This window comes from Syngnathoides biaculeatus, chromosome 2 (genome assembly GCF_019802595.1).
Source record: "Syngnathoides biaculeatus isolate LvHL_M chromosome 2, ASM1980259v1, whole genome shotgun sequence".
Taxonomy (NCBI): Eukaryota; Metazoa; Chordata; class Actinopteri; order Syngnathiformes; family Syngnathidae; genus Syngnathoides; species Syngnathoides biaculeatus.
In genome coordinates, this window is record NC_084641.1 from 44,098,185 (window position 1) to 44,120,586 (window position 22,402).

A 22,402-nucleotide genomic window follows, 5' to 3' on the forward strand; every position below is an offset into this window, starting at 1 on the left:
GAAAAAGAAAAAGAAAGAAAAATCCTGCGACTGCCTCCTCGCGGAGATATACGAAACCCGGAAGTGAGCGTTCTCTCGCCCAAAGGCAAAGAAAAGTCCGATTTTCTTCATGCAGTCGATTCTTTCACAGTTTATCCTGCTTAATGTCGGGGTCTATTCTGTCGTGTCACGATAATGGAGCCGCCGCATAACTCGGTAAGAAACATTACGACGGCAAGTAAATCTCGGGTGATCGAGTGTAGTAGCGAGTTAGCTCGGTTGTTAGCGTCATCTTAACAACAACAACAAGAAGAACAAAAAACGGACCACGCGTTATCGTGTGAATGATTCTGGCGATACGATCACGTTTCATCGTGAATATTGGCGCAAAATATCAACGTCCGGGCACCTGTCCACCTTTTCTTCACAACAGAAGCTGAGAGCGAAAAGAAATGGAGCGGTAAACTGAAGTCAGCATGTTGGTGACGGCGTACCTCGCCATAATCGTCCTGCTCGCCTCGTGCGTTGGCCTGGAGCTGACAGCGCGTCGTCTGAGTCCACCTCAAGCCACCTCTGGGTCGGCTGAGGCCAACCCAGCCTTCCGCCGCTTCCAGAGCGTCTTCCTCCGGGCCTACCTCCTGGCCCTGTGGGCCGACTGGCTCCAGGGTCCGTACCTGTACAAGCTGTACCGCCACTACAGCTTCCTGGAGTCCCAAATAGCCATCATTTACGTGTGCGGCTTGGCCTCCTGCGTGCTGTTCGCTCCCTTTTCGGGCTGGCTGCCCCAAGCCCTGGGCCGCAGACGGACCTGTCTGCTGTTCTGCCTGGCTTACTCCGCTTGCTGTCTCACCAAGCTGTCCCGAGACTATTTTGTTCTGATTACGGGCCGGATCCTGGGCGGTCTGTCCACATCCCTGCTGTCCACCACGTTCGAAGCGTGGTACCTGCACCGCCACGTCGACGTCCACGATTTCCCCAGAGACTGGATCCCGAGCACCTTCGGCAGAGCTGCCGCGTGGAACCACGGGCTGGCGGTGGGAGCGGGTCTGGTGGCTAACTTGCTGGCCGAGTGGCTCCACCTGGGCCCAGTGGCGCCTTTTCTGTTGGCTGTCCCCTGCCTGATGTGCTGTGCCTGGGTGCTGTTGACCGACTGGGCCAAGGAAGAAGCGGAAGCGGAAGCAGCCGAAGCCCCCGAAAGTGCCAAGCGGACGCTTCTCCTGACAGACCCGAGTCGCGCGTCCACGAAGGCCCGCTTCTCGCGCAGCTGCCGTGACGGACTCCGGTGCTTGCTGTCAGACAGGAGGGTCTTGCTCTTGGGTGGCGTGCAGGCTTTATTTGAAAGTGTCCTCTACATCTTTGTATTTCTGTGGACCCCGGTTCTGGACGATCACGGGCCTCCCTTAGGGATTGTGTTTTCCTGTCTAATGGCCGCCTCCCTGCTTGGCTCCTCCATGTACCGGATCGCCACCTCCGCCCACTACCGTCTCCAGCCTGGCCACGTGCTCTGCTTGGCTGTTCTGATGGCGTTCTTCTCACTCTTTATGCTGACTTTTTCCACCGCGCCGGGTCAGCCGAGACCTCACGAATCCTTTTTCGCCTTCCTGCTGCTGGAGCTGGCCTGCGGCCTCTACTTCCCGGCGGTCGCCTTTCTCCAGGGGAGAGTCATCCCGGAGGAGAAGCGGACGGGGGTGCTGCCCTGGTTCCGCCTCCCTCTGAATCTGCTGGCCTGCGTCGGACTCCTGGCGCTCCACGGCGAGGTGTCGGGCGCGGGCGGGGGCGAAGGGGGCGGCGGCACCAGACACATGTTCGGGGGCTGCGCCGTCATGATGCTGGCGGCCTTGATGGCTGTCGTCAGTTTGTTCACGCTTGGCAGAAATGACCCGGACCTCAGACTGGAGGGAGCGAGAGGAGAAGGCGAAACGTACTGAAGGCCGCCGCAAGTCTCCGTTTGCTGATGGGTTTCACGTGTGCTTGCGGCTGAGATTAGAAACCAAGAAAAGGATGTAGAAGCGCAGAAAATGCATTTGATGTCGATTTGGAATCAGGTACTCGTGTTCATATATATCATTTACAAGCTGACTCGAAGGCATCTGATTGCTAATGGCTTCTTAACGTCCTGAATGATGATGATGATGATGTTGAGCAGGTGTTCTCTGTTGATTTTCGAGTGTGCAGGCCGTTGTCCCCCTTTTTGTTACAACAAAACAACAAAAACGGCAATACCGGGTGAGCCCAGCAACTCCGGAAACCTTGTGATGAACTCCCCTCGGGAAGTTTGTAAGTCTTTCACTGTGATTTGAAATGAGTGCAAGTGACTGGCATCTTAAAATGGGATTATTGTGTTGGTTCTGAGCTTTGGGGTAGGAAAAAAGTGGACCTCCTTGTTCAAAATAGAAGTGCATTCACTGTATGACAAAACCATAAAGATATGGGAAAATGGATGGGCTTCGCGACTCGAGCATTGTTGCAGTATTTATGTAATTGTTAGTAACACCAAAAGGTTATTTGGGGAGACTTTTCATATTGGGCAGGTTTATGGTCAACATTTTGTTTTTAGAATGTACAATAAAATTGTATGACTGGCCCTTTTCAGTGTGTAATAGTATTTCGTAGTCAACATTTAATAGTTGCGAGCACAAACTTGAAATACAGTGCATGAACTCACTTTGAAGCAAGCAACGGTTTGGCAAGCTTTTTATGAATTTTAAAGTTTACTGTCAAAGGAAACACAAAATGACTGAATTGCAGGTTGTGTATTTGAAACAACCACATGGCCTCTGCTTGCGTAAGACGAACATCATGGGAAAGGCCTCGGGGGCGAGCAAGTGAGTAGTTGCCTCCCTTGAGCCACGCATTTGAAAACAAACAATGCGGCAACTCATGTAAACAGACAATGTAGCAATACTCATAGACGTATATTCTTTATCGTCTGCTAAAAACGACTCGTATCACCGCATGTATATTCGCCCTCAGGTGGGCACGGTGTGAATACCCGAATGAACCGGATAATGTGCATCAAATTGAAGGAGGAACTGTGGCAAAACACACCAAATAATTGTCGTTATATTTAATGACGTCGTTCATTTTCTGAGCCACTTAACCTCGCGTGGGTCACCGGAGCGCTGGAACCGATCCCGGCTGTCATCGGGCAGGAGGCGGTGTACACCCTGAACCCGCTCCGAAAAAATTTACACTGTGTATTTATTTCTCACATCTTTTATTGCACAAGAAAATTGATTGTCACTTCTATAAAATACAGTTTGCATGAGCACAATGTTATGAATTTAGGCAACGAAGACTATTAATGTGCACTTGGGTAACTTTTTGTTTTACGATGCTGCTAATGAATATAAATATAAATGAACCGAAAGAACTTACAAAGTACAACCATAATAATATAGTTTAATATAGTAGTATTGTGGAGGTGACAATCAATTTACTTGTACAATAAAAGATGTGAGAAATAAAAGTATATTTTCCATTTTTCAGGTAGTACTGGATTTGTTTTGGATGCCCCCGCGATTGGTTCAATAAAGCTAAACCGAACTTGGGCAGTGAATGTTTTGTGGCGCTCCCGAGAGGGCCTGTGTACCGCTAGTGCTACATGGACTGTGCTTGCAGAACCACTGCATTACAGTACGTAGTACGGTACTGTATAGCCATTTGTGTTTGTGGTGTGTTGTGGGATTAAAAAAAAAATATGGATAAAATTGTGTCATGGATAAATTAATATTGGGAAATCAAAGAGTGGATCTGAAACACCACGGGAATTGTCTGTAAATAATGACTGCATTTCACGTAGCTGAACGCCGGCCACTTCTTCTTTTCCTTTCGGCTTGTCCCGTTTAGGGGTCGCCACCGGGTGTCATCTTAGATGAAGGCTTATTTGTTTGGCACAGTTTTACGGCGGGTGCCCTTCCTGACGCAGCCGCTCCGCATTTAGCCGGGGAGAGAAGCTTGCAGGACCTGGTTATCCCCAAGCGGTCTCCCATCCAAATACCAACCAGGGCCAACCCCGCTTAGCTTCCGAGAGCTGACGAGATCGAGCGTTTGAACGCCGGCCACTGTGACGTCCAAATCAAACGCTTCCACCTCCGGCCCGCAGACAACCAATAATATGCTGGCATACTAGTTGGTATGTCGTCCAGCTATCCAATCAAATCATTCAATAGTGGGGCACATCGTTCAGCCATGTTGTGGTTTTGAATGAGGAAGAAGCGGGAGATAGTAGTCTTCAACGAGGTTTTTTTTTTTTTTTTTTTTTTTTAAATTGGGTCCAACCAACGTGTCGTTCAGGATATTAAACGAATTCGTGTGAGACACAACACCATAACTGGTATTCTGAACGCACTGGCTGCGACTTTTAACGCCCCTGTAGTAGTTTAGACATAGTTGTGTAAATTAGCCGCGTTGCTATCGACGTCGCTAGCTGGCTAGTTAGCATTGCTAGCAATTTGTAGGCTAGTGAATTCTCCCTTTCGGGACGATCGCTCAGGGGGAAACTGAATTATCCCTCTTTAAGCGTCTCGCTCGAATGACTCGCGTTAGGTTCATTTGTGTTGGCTCCAAAGACCGCTAGACTGCATTCACTTGAAAATATTAAATTGTCAAACCAGCGGCGGGATTTAGCAAGCTTGAAGCCATGCTTAATAAATTGTACGAATGGGTCGAGTCCAGCGTTGCCAATCTTCGCAATGGTGTTCCAGTTGTGAAACCGTCTCATACTGACCGGCCACCTGGAGATGACTACATCAGGATGAGACGGAAAAGACCAATTGAATGGTAAGTGCTCAAACAAATGAACTGAACTCCGTCCTCTACTCATGTCTTATTCTAATAGTCATGTCCATCCTTCTCCTTTAAGTTTAGAAGACAGGGAATCAAGCGACCAAGACGAACTGACTGTCAAGAAATCTCGAATGGGTAATTTCAAGAGCAGCTCACTAACCGTCTTCACTGTGTTTTTACAACTCTACTAACGTTCTTGATTTTCCTCAGGAGATCTTATTGACATTGTCAAGATTGCAGCTGAAGGAGTAAAGAATCGCAGTTCCACTGTGGCGACGTGGATGAAGAACAGTGTGAGCCCTCCCTTCCAAAACATGCAGCCTGCATCCTCTGGCCGTTGTCTTGAACAAGTTCAGCCGCAGCCCTCAACATCAGCAGCAAGATTAGCATCTATTTTGGTAAGATAAACATTTACGGTGTGTGCATGTCACCGTTGGTGATCATTTATATTATTGGATTATTTGTATCATTTATTAAGATGATTAAAAAAAAAAAACAAAGATGTGGGTCTCATAGTTAAATGTCTAGCTTCATTTTTCCATGCAGTGCTTCCACTAACATGGCTGCAAAATGAGTGCCATTTACAGTTTCAGTGTTTCCAAGTTGAAAATGACGTGTATGGAGGTTTTGCAGCTACGTCATAAAAACGCGTGACTTTTTGTTGGATATTGCTAGGAAAGCTTTGGAAGGAGACGCTTGTTGTCCTATCGCAGTGAAGAACTTTTTAAAACGATCCGTTTTCTCCGTGTATTGCATATGCAATATAACAGTACATGATTGCGGCTTTTGAAAATAAAAATTAACTATTACAGGCGGCTGTTTTTACAATCTGGAATCAATGCAGCATATACAAAAGTGTGTCAAAAATTTTACAGTGGCAGTGAGAACAAAGGTTTCGGCTTCATGTATAAAGGTGACCATGAACTTGTTTACAAAACCCGCAGTGAAGTATTTGTATGTATCCAGACTTTTGTAGGCTTTTAATTCCACACCGCTGCATGGGAAAGGATTATGTATAATATGGTTGCATATGTCCAGATAATAGATGTTTGGCAGCTCTCAGAACAGAAGAAAACCTCTCCATCGGTAGTTTGTATGGACCGCTGCCTACTGACATGATTTTGTCCACATTACGAGCCTTTGCTGATCCAGATGTTTGATGATGTCAGAAAGAAAAATTCATCACAGCATTCACTTGTGCTCTCCATTATGTAGAAAAAGAAAAGAAAGCGTACAAAAAAAAAATCAAAACCTACACTAGTGCTTCTGGATTCTTCTGCAGCTCGCCTACCAAAATGGCTGCATAAACAAAGTCATGTGGTCTTGTGATGTCACGGGCAAATCCTCTATCGTAATGTAAAAGTCCCGTGGTGTTTTGTTTTTAAGCCCGACTTGAATTACTGGAAAGAAATGGACAACAGGAGCAAAATTAGCGAGGCCGCATAAAGTGAACCGTATTGTTGCGAGGGAACACTGTGTGTGTGAGTGTGTGTGTGTGTGTGCGCGCGCGTGCATAGATGCACGCAATTCATTAAGAATAATTTTAAAACCATTTTTCCAAGAGGGATTTTTTTTTGGGGGGGGTGCTTATTTTAATGTTAATGCTAAAGAAAAATGTTTTTTTTTTTCCTAAAGAAAATTGAATCAAATTTATTCCCAGGAATAAAAAAAACTGCTTCCGGAGAAGAAAACGAACCCCCTGAAAGAATAACAAACAATTCAAAACTTCTTTGACGATCGTCATTTGCTTTTTCTGTACATAGAGGAAGTGATTATTTTTTTTTTTATTCATTTTTTTGAAAAGAGAGTGTTGTTTTTTTATTTATTTAACACCACATCGCCCAGCCCTTTAATTAGCTGCTACGCTGCTTCAGAGTTAATTTTTTTCCATTCATGCAAGTTGTATGTCTTCTGTTCTCAAGAACTCCGAAGTAAATTCCTTGGATCAGACATTTGCTGCTCCAGCTACAGCTTCAGAGTGGAAAATACCCAAATCAGGTGAGTTTATTTCCAGAAGTGTTTAAGTTGTGCGTTTCCTGCTTTTGTTGGCAATTATTTTCATGTTCACGGTGCAGTTATGTGTCTAATCCTGCATTGGGAATGTCAAGTTTGCAGGCGGCAAGTGCACATGAATCCAACACTTCAGGAAGTCCCAAAGGTAAACGGGCACCCGGGCAGCTGTCCCCCCACCATTACGCCAAAATTGCAAACCTCCGCACGGCTCGGCAGACCTATAAACATCAGAAAATATAGCGCACCAAGGTATTCAAAATGTTTGACCAAGTTGCTCGTATATTTGAGCTCTTTCCGTGTAGTCTGGCCGGTTCTACCTTATTCGATGACACGAGCGTTTTTGTTTAGTGTGCTTAGCGCAGGGTCCACAGCAAGCAGCTCCCGCACCAGCATGTATGAAAGAACATTTCCAATCAAAATACCGCAGAGGCCGTCGCACAGAACTTCAGCCGGCCTCATGCATCAAGCAAAAGCCCGTTGCACAGCCCAGGAGGTGAGATGTTACGCTCATCGTAGTCACTTGTTGTTGTGGTGGTTGTTAGAGCTCTTGGCTCATTGTATGTTTTGTCCAGTCTGTTGATTTAGAGGAGAAGGAGGCGTACAGACAGCTTCTGGCCATGGTCTCAGGTGGTCAGTCTTGTCTTCACAACGGTCACTCACATCCCATCATGAGGTCACAGACAGATTTGTACGTATGCATGCTCCAATGTTTGCATCACTCAACCCGAGAAACCTAGAAATGAAGTAGGATTTTTGAATCGTTGCTTAAAAGTAAGTCTTGTAAATTTGACAGACCGCAAAGCATGTTGATCTGTTTTTAACACTTTGTCTGGACTGACTACTCAAAAAAAAAAAAAAAAAAGTTTCAGCGTTCAAAGTGTACCTCGAAACTGGTAACTGGCCAGTGCCTAAAATAGCGCAAGAGTTTTATTGTTTGTAAATGCTTCCTCATCAGCACCAGCTTCCTGAGTCCCAGCCGAAGACTGCTGCACTTCTCTTCCCTCGCCAGTTCAGCGGGAGGGGATACTTGGGAGGAACTAAGCAGCCCTCCCAGTCCCAGGGATCAGTGGAGCCAGAGCTCCAGCAACCTTCCCAGCCCCTTGTCTTCCTTATGGAAGCCAGGGACCCACCAGACATGGTCTCTGGATGCTCAACCCTCCCCGTCCGCTCTGCTGGACACCTGCTCTCAGGACACTCAGTCATCAAGTTAGCCGTCTTCTTGTTTCTACCCACAATGGAATGAATGCTGCAAAAGAGTTTACATTTGCTTCTTCTTACAGTTTGTTGCTGTTTTCTTTTTCTCTTTTGTCTTGCAGCCAACGATGTCGGCTCTGTTATTATTGTAAATGAGCAAAAGAGTCAAAAGCAAGATTCCTCAAGGTTAGGATTGCTTTGAATTTGAATTTTTAACTGAAGCTCTACCAGCACAACGTTGTCATTCTTCATGCTGATAATTTTCTGTTCACTGTTATTCCCCATATGACAAATGTTTTTGTTTTTTTTTCTTCCCCCTGAAGAACTCATGACTTAACTAAAGACTTGAAATCCAGTTGTATGTATTTTTATCAGAAATTACAACGTTGTCTATTTTCACAGCATGCCATGTTTCCAAGCCGAGTTATGGATTAAAGAACTGTAAGTAAAGAAGTTCACATCATGTATTTGTGATTATTTTAGACCGCAGGTGTCAAACTCAAGGCCCAGGGGCCTACCTCCAGCCCACTGCATCATTTTATGTGGCCCTCGAATGCAAATCTGGATCAACTTCCATGTTTTTTGTTCAAATCTGGATCAAAATCTCAAACTGTCATGTCATCTAAATGGTAACATTGAGTTATTGCGTTTTCTTGTTACTAACCATCAACAATGGTTGAAAAACCAATTACCCTGGATTTCTGAGTCTAAAACTAGTTGATAAATGTTGTGTGTAAATATGATGAGGCGTTTAAAGATTGTTTTAGTTTCACAGTCACAACAGCCCTCTGAGGGAAACCCTAACTACAGCGTGGCCCGTGAGGAAAATGAGTTTGACACCCCTGTTTTAGACACTGTCAAAATTGTGTATTACATCCTGTGACTTTAGGACAAGTATTTATGATTCTCGGGCAAGAGAAAGGCGAAGACAAATAGAAGAACAAGAGTCCCTGACTGCCCAGCTGCTGCGACAGGTGACCAAACACTAAACACTCGGACTGGTGTTCTCTCCCTTTTTTTTTTTTTTAGGCGGCTCTTTGGGACTTTTCTTACCCTTGGTTGGCATTGGGTGTTTTTTTTTTAGCGCCTTTCCGAAGGAGGGCGACCCAGCACAAATGTGGAGCTTCGTGTTCGAGTACCTTTGGAGAAGGAGATTCCTTTGACACTAGTTATAGAAGAGCCCCAGACATTGGACGATAAACCAGAATTCCCAGAACTCACAGAGGTAGTATGAGTTGTAATTTGTGCCACGTGTGCGTACGGACGCATGTACAAGATGAACACATTTAAAATAGAATCTCAAATCTGCCGTGTCTCCAAATACAGTTCCTATCGCTGTAAATGTTTAGACTTGTTTCATGTTGTCTGGTTAGGAAATGGAGGCTCAAGTGGACAGGGTGTTAAGATGCGGGAGTCCCGATGAAGTATTTAGCGAGGGTTTTGGCCTCAGTCTGACACGGAAGGATCTGCAGACTCTGAGTGGTCTCAGCTGGCTGAATGATGAGGTAAGCAAGGCCTGAACAACATGCAGGGCAAAACCAAAGATTCGGGGTCGGGAACCTATGACGCGCGAGCCATATCTGGCTCTTTTGATGGTTGCATTTGGCTTGTAGAGCCCTCATAGCAGACAACATACTGTACACGCGCAAAGGAGGCGGAGAAGGTTTGTCCTAGTGGGGTTGCCGTAGTTTGCTGTCCAACACGGAAGTGGCTGTGGACAGGTCGGGTAGAAATGAATTGTGGAAATGCTTTTGACAAAGATGGCTAAAAGAAAAAGAGACAGACGAGGCGTGTCCTGCAGTTTTCAGCAAGAATGGACAGAGGAATTCGCCTTTGTATGGAAGGAGCTCAATGCCACCAGGATTTGAATTTGAAACGTAAAGTGGACACGTTTTCAACAGTTGCTACGACTCGCTGTCTGAAGTTCACCGTCTGTGCCACCAGGCAGGCTTACTTCAGGTCAGAACCGAACACCCAGCCAATGGCAGTTAGGCTTTCTTAGTCACACGACATCACATACTAAGAAAGCGGAACTGGATTGGTTGCCTGTTCGGTTCTGACCTGAAGTAACCCTGCCTGGTGAATTTCAGACAGCCAAATTGTAGCCGGTTCAGTTGTTACACTGAACTAAAACTACTGAAAATGTGATCGCGTTACAATTCAAATTTACTTCCATACCTTTGTGGAGAAAGGAGGTGTGTCGAATATGTAATGACAAAATTGCAACGATGAAATATGGATATGAACATGGAGTGGCACTTTGACACACGCCATACTGCGTTTGCATGAAAATATCCCTCGGGAAACGGCAGCAGGAAAGCATGTCAAGAGGTACAGTCCAAAGGCCGAGCTCGTCAGCAGCAACTTGGTGTTTGGACGCGACCAAGTTTGACTGGAATTCAGATTGATCGTGAGAAACAGATGGGAGGTTTGCCAAAACCCTCGTGCCAGATGTTGACAATGACATTTTTCATGGAACGAATAAAAGACGTGCCTCTGTCGGCAATCGTTGTCGGCGAGCCATCATAAGGGGAGAAGTGAAGATCAGCCGATTGTGTAAACTTGGAAGGCACTTCCCGTCATGTAGCTCGCACCGCAGCGTGGCGACTGCTGGACTGAAAATGTTCAGTTCTGTCTACCTGTGCACGTGACAAGTCTTTCTCACGTTTGAAAAACATGAAGAGCAACCTACGTTCAGGAATAACAGATGGAAGTCTCAAAGGCTGCATGAAGTTTCATTTAATGCCACATGAAACAGACGATAAAGCCATCAGCGAAGAAGTCTCATTAGTGGTAAGAAGTACAGTGGTACCGCTACAGACGAAATTAATCCAATCCGCACATCTTTTCGTGACGTGAATTTTTCCCAAGTTGAATCATGTAAATAGCTCGATCTTTTCCCTGCCCCCTGACCTGCTTGCCAAAAACAAGCATTCAAAGTGTACGCAATGTAAAGAATAATAAAAATGATGTTCATTTAGCTTTGGCTTTGAGTGCGTGGCGAGTAAAGAGGCATCGTGGTGTCATCAGAGGCAGAGGCACGCACACCACTTATTTCCACTAAAATTGATAAATTCCATCAACTATACATTCAAAACAAACACTAACTCTCAATGGGTTTTTTTTTTCGTGACGTACCAATCCAAGGATGTTTGCCTTTGGAGGCGTTTACTAATCTTGCGGAAATGTGGAAGTCGAACGTCATCAGAGTGAGCGATCGCCCCACTAGTTAACACATTTTCCGGATGATTCTTTTGAATAAATTAGCAAATTTTGTCAACGCGTCATTTGTTCTGGCTGGCAGCTCCTGGATTTCCTGTTGCATCGCCTGCGGCTCCTTTCGCTCCTCCGTCGAAAGATCCTCGTGGCCGTCAGTCAACTCGTCAATGTCCTCCTTAGCCTTTTCCAGTGAAACAATTTCCTCAACTTCAGGTTTTCAGGTTCAACCTCCACTTCGAACCCCTTAACTCGAGCAGCAGCAGCAGCATGACGGCACTGGCCATTAATTTCTTGGGGCCCGTGGTGAAAAAAGATTGAAAGTTATGACAATGGATTGTGAACAGTTCTTGCCGGCAAAGGTCTTCTGTTGGTTTGATGATCTTGTCTTCAAGCAAAGCTGTTTGGGAGTACGAATGGTTTGGCATCCTCCCCATCTGGGAATTGAAACACACATCAGATCTCTTTCCCCCCCCCCCCCCACAAAGGCTGTCCATTCTTGTTGAAAACTTCGATACGCCTCATATTTTTTTCTTTGAGTGACCTTTGTTAAAAAAGTTTCCATAATTACTTGTTCCGACCAAATCGGCATTCGACCTTTCTGCGCTTGCGCGCATCTCCTGCCAACACCAAACTATGGCAACCCAACTCCGAAAAACGTTGCCCGACGACAGAATCACACGTACAGTATGTCGTTATGAGGGCTCTGCGAGCCATATGCAACCATCAAAAGAGGCTCCCACCCCCTGCACTACAGGATGTGTGCCATTTTGTTCCTTTCGTATTCTGAATTTCTTTCATAACTAGAGACAAACATTTTCCGGGGGGCCCTTTCGGAAGTAGGGTTCGGGCTGTACTTTTGTCATCATTGGGTAGCAGCAGCATAATTTTATTTTAAAAAAATTCAGACTTATTGTTCTCTAGAAGTGTTGGTCTTCCATAAAATGCGCAAGTACACGCATTTAGTTTTAAAAATATTGTATGTCTCCTTTGGAATTACATTTGAAAATATTTTGCATTTATGGCTGTGTCACCCTAAAAGTTTCCCGACCCCTGCTGGAGATGCTAATAGGGGACGCATTTGCCGTAGCTCCTCTTTAATCAAGTCACGCCCCGTTAGGGGTCGCCACAGCGTGTCATCTTTTGCCATCTTAGCCTATCTCCTGCATCTTCCTCTCTAACCCCAACTTCCCTCATGTCCTCCCTCACCACATCCATCAACCTTCTCTTTGGTCTTCCTCTCTCTCGCTCTTATGCCTGGCAGCTCCATCCTCAGCACCCTTCCACCAATATAGTCACTCTCTCGTCCAAGCAGTCTGCTCTCTCTCCCCTTGTCTCCAAAACATCCAACTTTGGCTGTGCCTCCCTCTAATGAACTCATTTCTAATCCTATCCAACCTGGTCACTCCGAGCGAGAACCTCAACATCTTCATTTCTGCCACCTCCAGTTCTGCTTCCTGTTGTTTCTTCAGTGCCACCGTCTCTAATCCGTACATCATGGCCGGCCTCACCACTGTTTTGTAAACTTTGCCCTTCATCCTAGCGGATACTCTTCTGTCACATAACACACCAGACACCTTTCGCCAGCTGTTCCAACCTGCTTGGACCCGTTTCTTCACTTCTTTACCACACTCACCATTGCTCTGGATTGTTGAGCCCAAGTATTTGAAGTCGTCCACCCTCGCTATCTCTTCTCCATGGAGCTTCTACTCTTCCCCCTCCACCGTTTTCGTTCACGCACGTATCTTCTGTTTTACTTCGGCTAATCTTCATTCCTCTCCTTTCCAGTGCATGTCTCCATCTTTCCAATTGTTCCTCTGCATGCTCCCTGCTTTCACTGCAGATCACAATATCATCTGCGAACATCATGGTCCAAGGGGATTCCAGTCTATCTTCTTCGTCTGTCAGCCTATCCATTACCACTGCAAACAGGAAGGGGCTCAGAGCTGATACCTGATGCAGTCCCACCTCCACCTTCAATTCCTCTGTCACACCGAAGGCACACCTCACCATTGTTCTGCTGCCATCATACATGTCCTGTACTATTTTAACGTACTTCTCTGCCACACCAGACTTACGCATGCAGTACCACAGTTCCTCTCTTGGTACTCTGTCGTAGGCTTTCTCTAGATCCACAAAGACACAATGTAGCTCCTTCTGACCTTCTCTGTACTTTTCCACGAGCATCCTCAAGGCAAATAATGCATCTGTGGTACTCTTTCTAGGCATGAAACCATCGTGTTGCTCGCAGATACTTGCTTCTGTCCTGAGTCTAGCCTCCACTACTCTTTCCCATAACTTCATTGTGTGGCTCATCAACGTTATTCCTCTATAGTTCCCACACCTTTGAACAACCCCTTTGTTCTTAAAAATAGGAACTAGAACACTTTTCCTCCATTCTTCAGGCATCTTTTCGCCCGCTAGTATTCTGTTGAATAAGTTGGTCAAAAACTCCACAGCCATCTCTCCAAATTGCTTCCATACCTCCACCGGTATGTCATCAGGACCAACTGCCTTTCCATTTTTCATCCTTTGTAGTGCCTTTCTGACTTCCCCCTTAGTAATCATTTCCACTTCCTGGTCCTTCACTCTTGCCTCTTCAACTCTTCCTTCTCTCTCATTTTCTTCATCCATCAACTTCTCAAAGTATTCTTTCCATCTATTTAGCACACTACCGGCACCAGTCAACACATTTCCATCTCTATCCTTAATCACCCTAACCTGCTGCACATCCTACCCATCTCTATCCCTCTCTCTGGGCAATCTGTAGAGATCCTTTTCTCCTTCTTTCGTGTCCAACCTAGTGTACATGTCTTCGTGTGCCACTTGTTTAGCCTTTGCCACCTCTACCTTTGCCCTACGTCGCATCTCGATGTACTCCTTTCGCCTCTCCTCAGTCCTCTCAGTATCCCACTTCTTCTTCGCTAATCTCTTGCTTTGTATTTTGGGGGTCCACCACCATGTCTCCTTCTCCCCTTTCCTTCCAAAAGACACACCAAGTCCTCTCCTGCCTGTCTCTCTGATCACCTTGGCTGTCGTCGTCCAGTCTTCCGGGAGCTTCGGTTGTCCATCGAGAGCCTGTCTCACCTCTTTCTGGAAGGCCGCACAACATTCTTCCTGTCTCAGCTTCCACCACATGGTTCTCTGCTCTACCTCTGTCTTCTTAATCTTCCTACCCACCGCCAGACTCATCCTACACACCACTATCCTAGGCTGTCGAGCTACACTCTCCCCTACCACTACTTTACAGTCAGTAACCTCCTTCAGATTACATCGTCTGCATAAAATATAATCTACCTGCGTGGTTCTACCTCCGCTCTTGTAGGTCACTATGTGTTCCTCCCTCTTCTGGAAATAAGTGTTCACTACAGCCATCTCCATCCTTTTTGCAAAGTCCACCACCATCTGCCCTTCAAAGTTCCTTTCCTGGATGCCGTACTTACCCATCACTTCTTCATCGCCGCTGTTTCCTTTACCAATATGTCCATTACAATCTGCACCAATCACAACTCTCTCGCTGTCTGGGATGCTCAGAACTACTTCATCTAGTTCCTTCCAGAATTTCTCTTTCAACTCTAGGTCACATCCTACCTGTGGGGCATAGCCGCTAACCACATTATACATAACGCCCTCAATTTCAAATTTTAGTCTCATCACTCGATCTGATACTCTTTTCACCTCCAAGACATTCTTAGCCAGCTCTTCCTTTAAAATAACCCCTACTCCATTTCTCTTCCCATCTACTCCGTGGTAGAATAATTTACACTCAGTTGTAGGCTCTGTGCATTCATCTTTTTCTTCTGACGACGGATCCGGTTTCCTCCTCTTCTTTGTCTTCGACCCATAGTAATTGACCTGCAGGTTAGCGATGCCGGGGGGCGGACGTTGTTAACCCGGGCCACGACCGATCCGGTATGAGATTCTTTAGATGAACGCTCATATTTGTTTGGCACAGTTTTTAAGCCCGATGCCCTTCCTGACGCAACCCTCTGCATTTATCCGGGCTTGGGACCGGCCTACAGATTGCACTGGTTTGTGCCCCCATAGGGCTGCATTAATCAAGTCACGCCCTCATTCTACATATTGCACGGGTCTTTTTTTTTTTTTTTTTTTTGGGGTTGTTGTGTTAGCAAATACTGTAGGTGCTGTGCGAGTGGTCTTAAAAAGTTACATCTTGATGAAGCTACAAACATTCTTGTGGAATCTGAGAACTTGTGTTGAAGTGGCTCTGTTTTTCAGCTCACGGTACAAACTCCAAATGTTTCACGTGGTGTCAGATAAAACTAAGCGACTGCTGTTCTATTTGGCGATATGTTTGGATCTCTGCATTTAGTCGCTTTATGATGTTCAAACGTTAGTAAAATGAAATAAATGTGATCACCTCATAACGATAAGGGGGAAATTTCATGATTGGCCGCAATTTCCAATCACTTTATCGGATATTGGACAACTGTAATTTTACGTAGTGCAAAGGAAAGCTCGCATTCTTGGTCAGTGATGTCGGCAGATCGCATACGATTCCCGTTTGTCATAAAAGATCTGCCGATGGATCCCTTTTGTCACTAAAGCAGTTAAATAAGATGAATGCCTGAGTTTTCATTTATTTTAACTCACCACTTGTAGTTTGAATAAAAAGAGTATTTCTTCCCAAAAGGAAAATGTTCCACGTGAACTTGAGCTCGTTTCCTTTCCTGTTGCCTTGGTCCAGTAAATTGTCAATTCGGCTGTGCCCTCATTTTAAGGTGATCAACTTTTACATGAATCTGCTGGTGGAGCGAAGCAAAGGCCCCAAGCTGCCTTCGGTCAACACGTTCAGCACATTCTTCTATCCCAAACTGCGCAGTAGCGGCTACTCGGCCGTCCGGCGCTGGACCAAAAAGATGGACATCTTTTCCAAAGACATCCTGTTGGTTCCTGTCCACTTGAGTATGCACTGGTGCCTCTCTGTAAGCGCTCCTGACCAGTTGAAACCCCGCTCGGGACTGACGGCCACGTTGTAAGCTTTGAAGGTTTTCGTGTCAAACTCCTTTTCCCAGGTGGTGGATTTCCGCAAAAAGGCTGTCACGTACTTTGACTCCATGGGAGGAAGCAATGATGAAGCGTGCAAGTTGTTGTTGTAAGTTTGACGTGCAACCCGGAAGTTGTTGTTTTGGTTGTTGGTGTTTTTTTTTTTTTTTTGGTTTTTGAGGAGTGGGGTGGGGATAATGACTATCGAACGTCAAGACTAATTGACTTTACTGTCCCCAGTGATTACCTGCAACAAGAAAGCAAGGACAAAAAGGGCAAAGAACTGGATACCACGGGCTGGATTTTACGAAGCAAAAAGCGCAATGTAAGTTCTGCGTGTATTCAGGCCGATAATGTTGTGATTATTAATATTAATACTATACACACACACACACACAGACCTTTTAAAAAAAAAAAAAAAATAGAATGTCACGGAAAATTATTTCTATAACTCCATTCAAAAAGTGGATTATATGATTTGAGGACCACAACTGAAAAATTTAGTGTTCGTTTATTTATTTTTCAAAATTTGAGTTTCTAGTACATAAAACTCAGAAAATCAGGAATTCCCCTCAACATTAACACCGTAAAGAAATCATCCTTTACTTCTCAAACAAATTGGGGACACATTAATCCAGCCGTCCGTCTTCTACCGCTTACCCGAAGTCGGGTCGCGGGGGCTGTGGCTGTAGAAAGTATGCGCAGGCCTCCCTTTGCGCAGCCATTCTACTGAGGCGTTCCCAGGCCAGCCAGAGACGTGTCCCGGGTCATCCGCGGCATCTCCTTCCGGCGGGACGTCCCCAAAACATCTCACCGGAGAAGGCGTCCGAATCCGACTCCCCTCCCGGATGACCGAGCTTCTCACCCATGTCTCTACGGGACAACCCGCCATCCTGCGAAGAAACTCATTTCATCTGCCTGTATCCGGGATATCGTTCTTTCGGTCACGCCCCATATCTCGTGACCATCATTGAGGGTAGGAACGTACATCAAACGGGAAATTGAGAGCTCGGCCTTTCGGCTGAGCTCCTTCTTTACTACAACGGACCGATCTTCCCTCACTCGTGAGCAGGGCTCCAACATACTCGTCCCTGCACGTCATCCTTTTCCGACTGAGGACGGACGGTTGTCTCTGAGTTGGAAGTGCCGATCCTCATGAAAATTGCAGACCCCTCCATGATTTAGAAGTATGAGAACTTGCAATATAGCAGGGTGTTCAAATACTGAATTTTCTTCACTGGACAATGTTTTTGCACAGTTGCCAAAAAAGCTTCGATTGCTGGCAGGCAGCCAGGGTTTTGTTGCCCAGCGACCGTTCTCTCAATGTCTTTCTTTACGTGTTCCGTCTATTGGCTTTCTGTCATCGTACTGGAGACGACGTCCTTGTGTGTTTTTGATGTACTTGGAAAAATAAATATCACATTTAGAGCTATCAAAGAAGAAGTATATCCATCCATTTTCTTCACCGCTTATCCTCATGAGGGTCACGGGGATTGCCGGAGCCTTTCCCAGCTGTCAAGGGGCAGGAGGGCGGGGTACACCCTGAACTGGTTGCCAGCCAATCGCAGGGCACTTTGAGACAGACTCAAAATCACACCGACGGGTCTATTTAGATTAATGTTGCATGTTTTGGGGATGGGGGAGGAAAGCCCAGAGAAAACATTCAAACTCCACACAGACTGGTTCGGGATTGAATCCGGGAACTCAGAACTGCGAGGCCAACGCTTTACCAGCTGACCCACTGTGCCGCCAGAAAAGATATCATGGTGGATTTTTTTTTTTTTTTTTTTTTTTCCCCTCCTTTGCCAACAAAAGAAAAGATACAAGTTTAAATGTGCTGGTGTATATTTTTATATGTGTCCAGTCCCCTCCAAATTCCTTTGTTGTCGAGCGATTACATTTGGGTTTAAGATCAAAGATAAATATGAGACATTTCTGAATTCCAGCTTCCCCCCCGGTATTTCCAGCAAGATATGTTAAACAACTCGGAAGAAAGGGCACACCCAAGCGGGTGTGCCCTTTCTTCAAGTCTTCAAATCTCTTCCGCTATTTGATTGGCTCATTCTCGACAACTACCGTGAATACTCAACGTAGGCAGTTTTACGGCGGAGTGGTTGGATTTTTGAAAAAAAAAAAAAAAAAAGCTTTTTCTAGGAATTAAGGTCTATTTTTTTAAAAAAATTGAGTAAGTAGGAAACCCCCCCCCATCTTTCCTTCATCCTTGTTGTAAATCTTGGGTTTTAAATGTACTAAGCTCGATTTTTACATGGAAGGAGTATAAAGTACCGATATTTGTGTTCAGAAACAAATACTTAAAGTAAAAGCACCTGAATAACAATCATAAGTACTTCACACTTTGGATACATATTTAGAATAACTTGAGAAAATTTGAATGCAGTGTTGTATCTGTTTCAATACTGCATCAGCAGATACTTAAAATCAAAAACTTGGACTTGGCTGGGGGGGAAAAAAAAAGCAATGGTGTCATCCGTAATGATTAGTAAGTTGCTGTATCAAAAATGGGAATGCAATTCGCTGTATGCAGTTGTTTGCATTCAGTGAACAAATTGCATAAATGTCAAACTTAAACCAGGCTGTTTTGACCTTTGGTAATAAATGTATATGTTCAAAACAATGATGACAATGATTTGATGGAAAGGGCCGTTCATCCAATTTGTCCGCCAGGTGTCGCTGTTGGCCAACCAGTCTACTCGGTGGCCTGACGTTTTCTCTACAGCCAACAAGCACTGAAAGGAAAGCAATCTAGTTTTACCACTGTGCCCCGACCCCACCCCACCCCACCCCACCCCCCAGTGCAAATTACTGGAAGAGACATTTCCCAGAAGGAGGAAGTCAAATTGTGACACGCGAGCAACCTAAATGATACATTATTCTTTGTCAATATCAGAGTAATTAACTTCAATAACGGCGCTCATCCTATTTGTGAGCCAGTGGCACGTGTCGTACCCGATGCTAAAATTATTTAGTATTTTTCATGAATGTTGTCCGTTTTAACCACAGTCGGACGGTCAAAGGTTAATGTTAATACGTAGTTGGTGAATGTCCATCCGTTAGAATTCTTCCAAATGAGAAGCAACCAAAAGCCGCATGTAAGCTAAAGCGTTGACATTTGTGTGTCTTTGCGGTCGCAGGAAATCCCGCAGCAGATGAACGGGAGCGACTGCGGAATGTTTACATGCAAATACGCTGATTACATTACCAAAGACAAGGCCATCACGTTCACGCAGGTACGTGCTCGACGACGTCGGATTGTTGTGCTCAAGCGTCACGCCCGTGCGCCATTTGCCTAAGGTGACCGCCCCGCCGTCCGTTTTGCAGAAACAGATGCCATATTTCAGGAGGAGGATGGTGTGGGAGATCGTCAATCGGAAGCTGTTGTGAAAGGGATTCCGCGGGACACACGTTTGGACTTCTTGCGATCGGGGACCGATGCTGCAACTCTTCGTCTTGGCAAATCTCTCCGAGCACCGCCGGAGAAGCCGCCCCGCCAGCGCGCAGGAGAGAAGAAACGTGAGCGGGACCTCGTAAAGTTTAAACAGCTTTAGCCTGACGGTAGGTTGAGTAAGCGTGACCGTTTGGGATCACCCAACTTCAGATGCAAAATGGCACAGTCAGCAGTGCAAACACATGAAATTCTCCATCTCATCAACGCTACATCCAGCATGGATGAGCAAATGCAATCCAGATTTGCGAGGGCGGACCAAAGTTTCCCACAGAGTCGATTTTCACGGGAGCTCACGTGCGGGACGTAAAGAACCTCAAACGCTGCGCGTCGTCGAGGAACTTGGAAGCATTTTGCTTGGAGACAAACGTCCAATTGCGCAGGAGTTGGGATGTTGCGTAGGACAAATTGAGAAAAGCGTGTTTTGCAAAACCCATTCGACGGAATCATTTACGACGACGAGATTTTTAGTGTTCACAATGATTCCGCCCTCGTGCGACGCCGGCAACATTTTTCGTAAGCTGGGACATTTGAACACGTTTGCAAAAGCTAAATTAGTCACGGCAACCATTTTGAACATTAAAAGTCTCGTCCGGTTCGTGTAGTCAATTGAGTGTGCAAAGTACAACGGATTTGCACTTCATTGTATTTTATTTTCATTTTACACAACATCCCGAGTGGATTGCAATTGGCGTTCGTATGATCATAGAAACGTGTATTGTAAACTTTATGGCCCACAAAAGTTGTACATCATTTGCTTCTTGTAATATACACGATTCCATTGGCAAAATCTATTTTTCTACTTGATGCTGAGATGTTTTTGAATTGGAATGCTGTTGACCAGCGAGTACGTCGTCCAAATATGTCCTTTCTGTCATCTTAATAGCTGAAAATGGAAGTCTTGCGAAATGTTTGTAAAGTCATTTTCAAAGTGTATTTTATATGTCAGTCAACAGCAATTTGGGGGAATATTTTAAACTTTGTATATATTTTCCACATGTAATTTTTTAATGTAAGTTTCCTGTAGTAATAAATGCTCCTATATTGTTCTTTGGCACGATTGATTCACTGTACAAAACATTGTTATACTGTACGTTATTTCACGTACACAATAAGCCAGAGCCACAAATACGTGAAATAAATCCAAAGGTGGCCCTGAAAACACGAATTGGATTTCTCAATTTGCCTTTTTGGAGCAGTTGTCTGAAATCACTTTTTGCAGTGCACAAACAGATGAAAACATAACTCTCCTTGGCGGAGATCAACATTTATTTGTAAAAAAAAAAAAAAAAAAAAAAAAATGAACAATTCATGAAATTTCTCACGAAGGAGCAGATGTGACGGAAGGCCTCCATTGTGGCAAGGACACAAATTGAAATGTGGACTCAGGTGGCAAAAGATTTTCAAACCTGATTTGTCTCACAAACATTCGATTATGAATCCCAGCAAGTCACCAACATTTTAACCCTAAGCCCGCCCCCATAAAAAAAAAAAAAAAATGGAATGACCGTGGACACAAAGCGGCGATAAAATGCCCCAACTGTGACTTTGAATTCAAGGCGGAAGCTCCGACTGGTTCTTTCTAAGCAACAGCCAGCCAATCAGTTGCATCTTTCCAACAGCGAGAAAGCATCACCGGGATTAGAAATTGAGCCCGACCGAGCAGCTTCGCGGGTCACCGACGTGCCTTTGATTAGGCGGCCGGTGCGGCTTAGCCACAACTCAATTGGGGGCCGAGAAGCAAAAAAAAAAAAAAAAAAAAAAAACGAGACCAGGCCGGATTACATTGGCAGAACCAAAATGCCAATGGCGGCCGCTAAATGCCTTCGAAATCCGAGCGAAAACAAAAACATCCACGACTTTTTTTTTGGGGGGGGGGCAGTCTATCAATGCATCCCGTAGGCCTCGTGTCAGGTCACTATTGCATTTAAAAGGATAATACATTAATTGCATAGTTGATCAGACCTGGGACAGGACTAGCCATGTTCGGACGGAAGAAGTATCATCATCATCATCATCGTACGTCGACACATTAACAGCCCACTCAAACTGCTTATTGCCGCACGCCTTTGATACAAAACGGAATATGCCGATGAGGTAAGTTTGTTTTTAGCATCTAAACCTTAATGCAACCTTTTACACGATGTTCTTGGCAGCTATAGCGGGCCCCGTTTCAGGACGCTAAGGACGGCCTTACGGTAGGTGATGGATGATATTTGGGGCACACGCTATCAGGCTGCCGGGAACATTGTGTAAATGGAGCCTCAAAGATGAAGAATGAATTCCAGATCAGGAGTCAAGCTCTTGGCGTTTGTAACACATGTAACCAAAACATCTCTGGAAAATAAAGCTTTTTTTTTTTCCACACTGAACGAAAGCAGAATGACACAGAAAACAGCAAAGTCTGCAAACATAGAAAGTCCATTTGATGAACAACACTATCAAAAATAAAAATCAAGGTTTCTTGGAAAAATATAATCAATGAGTAACATGGAAAACATTTAAATAATACAAAAATGAAAAGAATTCTGGAAATAATGCCAGTAAGAAAGTATGCAAACTGCCGCTAACGTCAAAGCTCTGCTCGTTACATACTTGATATTTACTTTATAGATGAGATGGTTTGGCTTGGGTGGAAAAAAAATTGCGAGACGTCACTCCCCCCTCCCGAGAATAAATTGATCCAGGTGCAGCCAGAAACGAGGCATTACTGTAATATGCAACTCAGCACGATTACTCCAT

General features: G+C 45.1%; 2 protein-coding genes across 4 annotated transcripts; both read left to right on the forward strand.

Annotated features, from left to right (window-relative positions):
* Positions 1-29: 29 nt before the first annotated feature.
* On the forward strand, positions 30-2,563 carry mfsd5 (major facilitator superfamily domain containing 5). The gene is made up of 2 exons (XM_061807465.1): positions 30-195; positions 413-2,563. The coding sequence occupies exon 2, from the start codon at positions 456-458 to the stop codon at positions 1,905-1,907; it is 1,452 nt and encodes a 483-aa protein (XP_061663449.1). The 5' UTR covers positions 30-195; positions 413-455; the 3' UTR covers positions 1,908-2,563.
* Positions 2,100-20,824, forward strand: senp1 (SUMO specific peptidase 1). Of its 3 annotated transcripts, XM_061807381.1 has the most exons (20): positions 2,177-2,256; positions 2,728-2,804; positions 4,686-4,761; positions 4,844-4,902; positions 4,978-5,165; positions 6,690-6,765; positions 6,876-7,029; positions 7,129-7,273; positions 7,353-7,468; positions 7,736-7,986; positions 8,097-8,160; positions 8,377-8,415; positions 8,864-8,948; positions 9,059-9,199; positions 9,348-9,479; positions 15,933-16,136; positions 16,227-16,306; positions 16,438-16,522; positions 19,350-19,445; positions 19,537-20,824. In XM_061807381.1, exons 2-20 carry the CDS (start codon positions 2,750-2,752, stop codon positions 19,597-19,599), a joined length of 2,109 nt encoding a protein of 702 aa, XP_061663365.1. In that variant the 5' UTR covers positions 2,177-2,256; positions 2,728-2,749; the 3' UTR covers positions 19,600-20,824. The 3 variants fall into 3 exon arrangements, with proteins under 3 accessions (XP_061663346.1, XP_061663365.1, XP_061663356.1); XM_061807362.1 differs by lacking the exon at positions 2,728-2,804 and having other exon boundaries at positions 2,100-2,256; XM_061807372.1 differs by lacking the exons at positions 2,177-2,256; positions 2,728-2,804 and having other exon boundaries at positions 4,152-4,761.
* The last annotated feature ends 1,578 nt before the right edge of the window (positions 20,825-22,402 follow it).

Excerpts from the sequence above, each read along its gene's own strand:
- senp1 (XM_061807362.1), top strand. The coding sequence starts at position 2,100 with ATGATGATGATGATGATGTTGAGCAGGTGTTCTCTGTTGATTTTCGAG. Across the intron at positions 7,274-7,352 it reads CCCGTTGCACAGCCCAGGAG|TCTGTTGATTTAGAGGAGAA; the intron begins GTGAGATGTTAC and ends TGTTTTGTCCAG. Across the intron at positions 19,446-19,536 it reads AGGCCATCACGTTCACGCAG|AAACAGATGCCATATTTCAG; the intron begins GTACGTGCTCGA and ends TCCGTTTTGCAG.
- mfsd5 (XM_061807465.1), top strand. The coding sequence starts at position 456 with ATGTTGGTGACGGCGTACCTCGCCATAATCGTCCTGCTCGCCTCGTGC.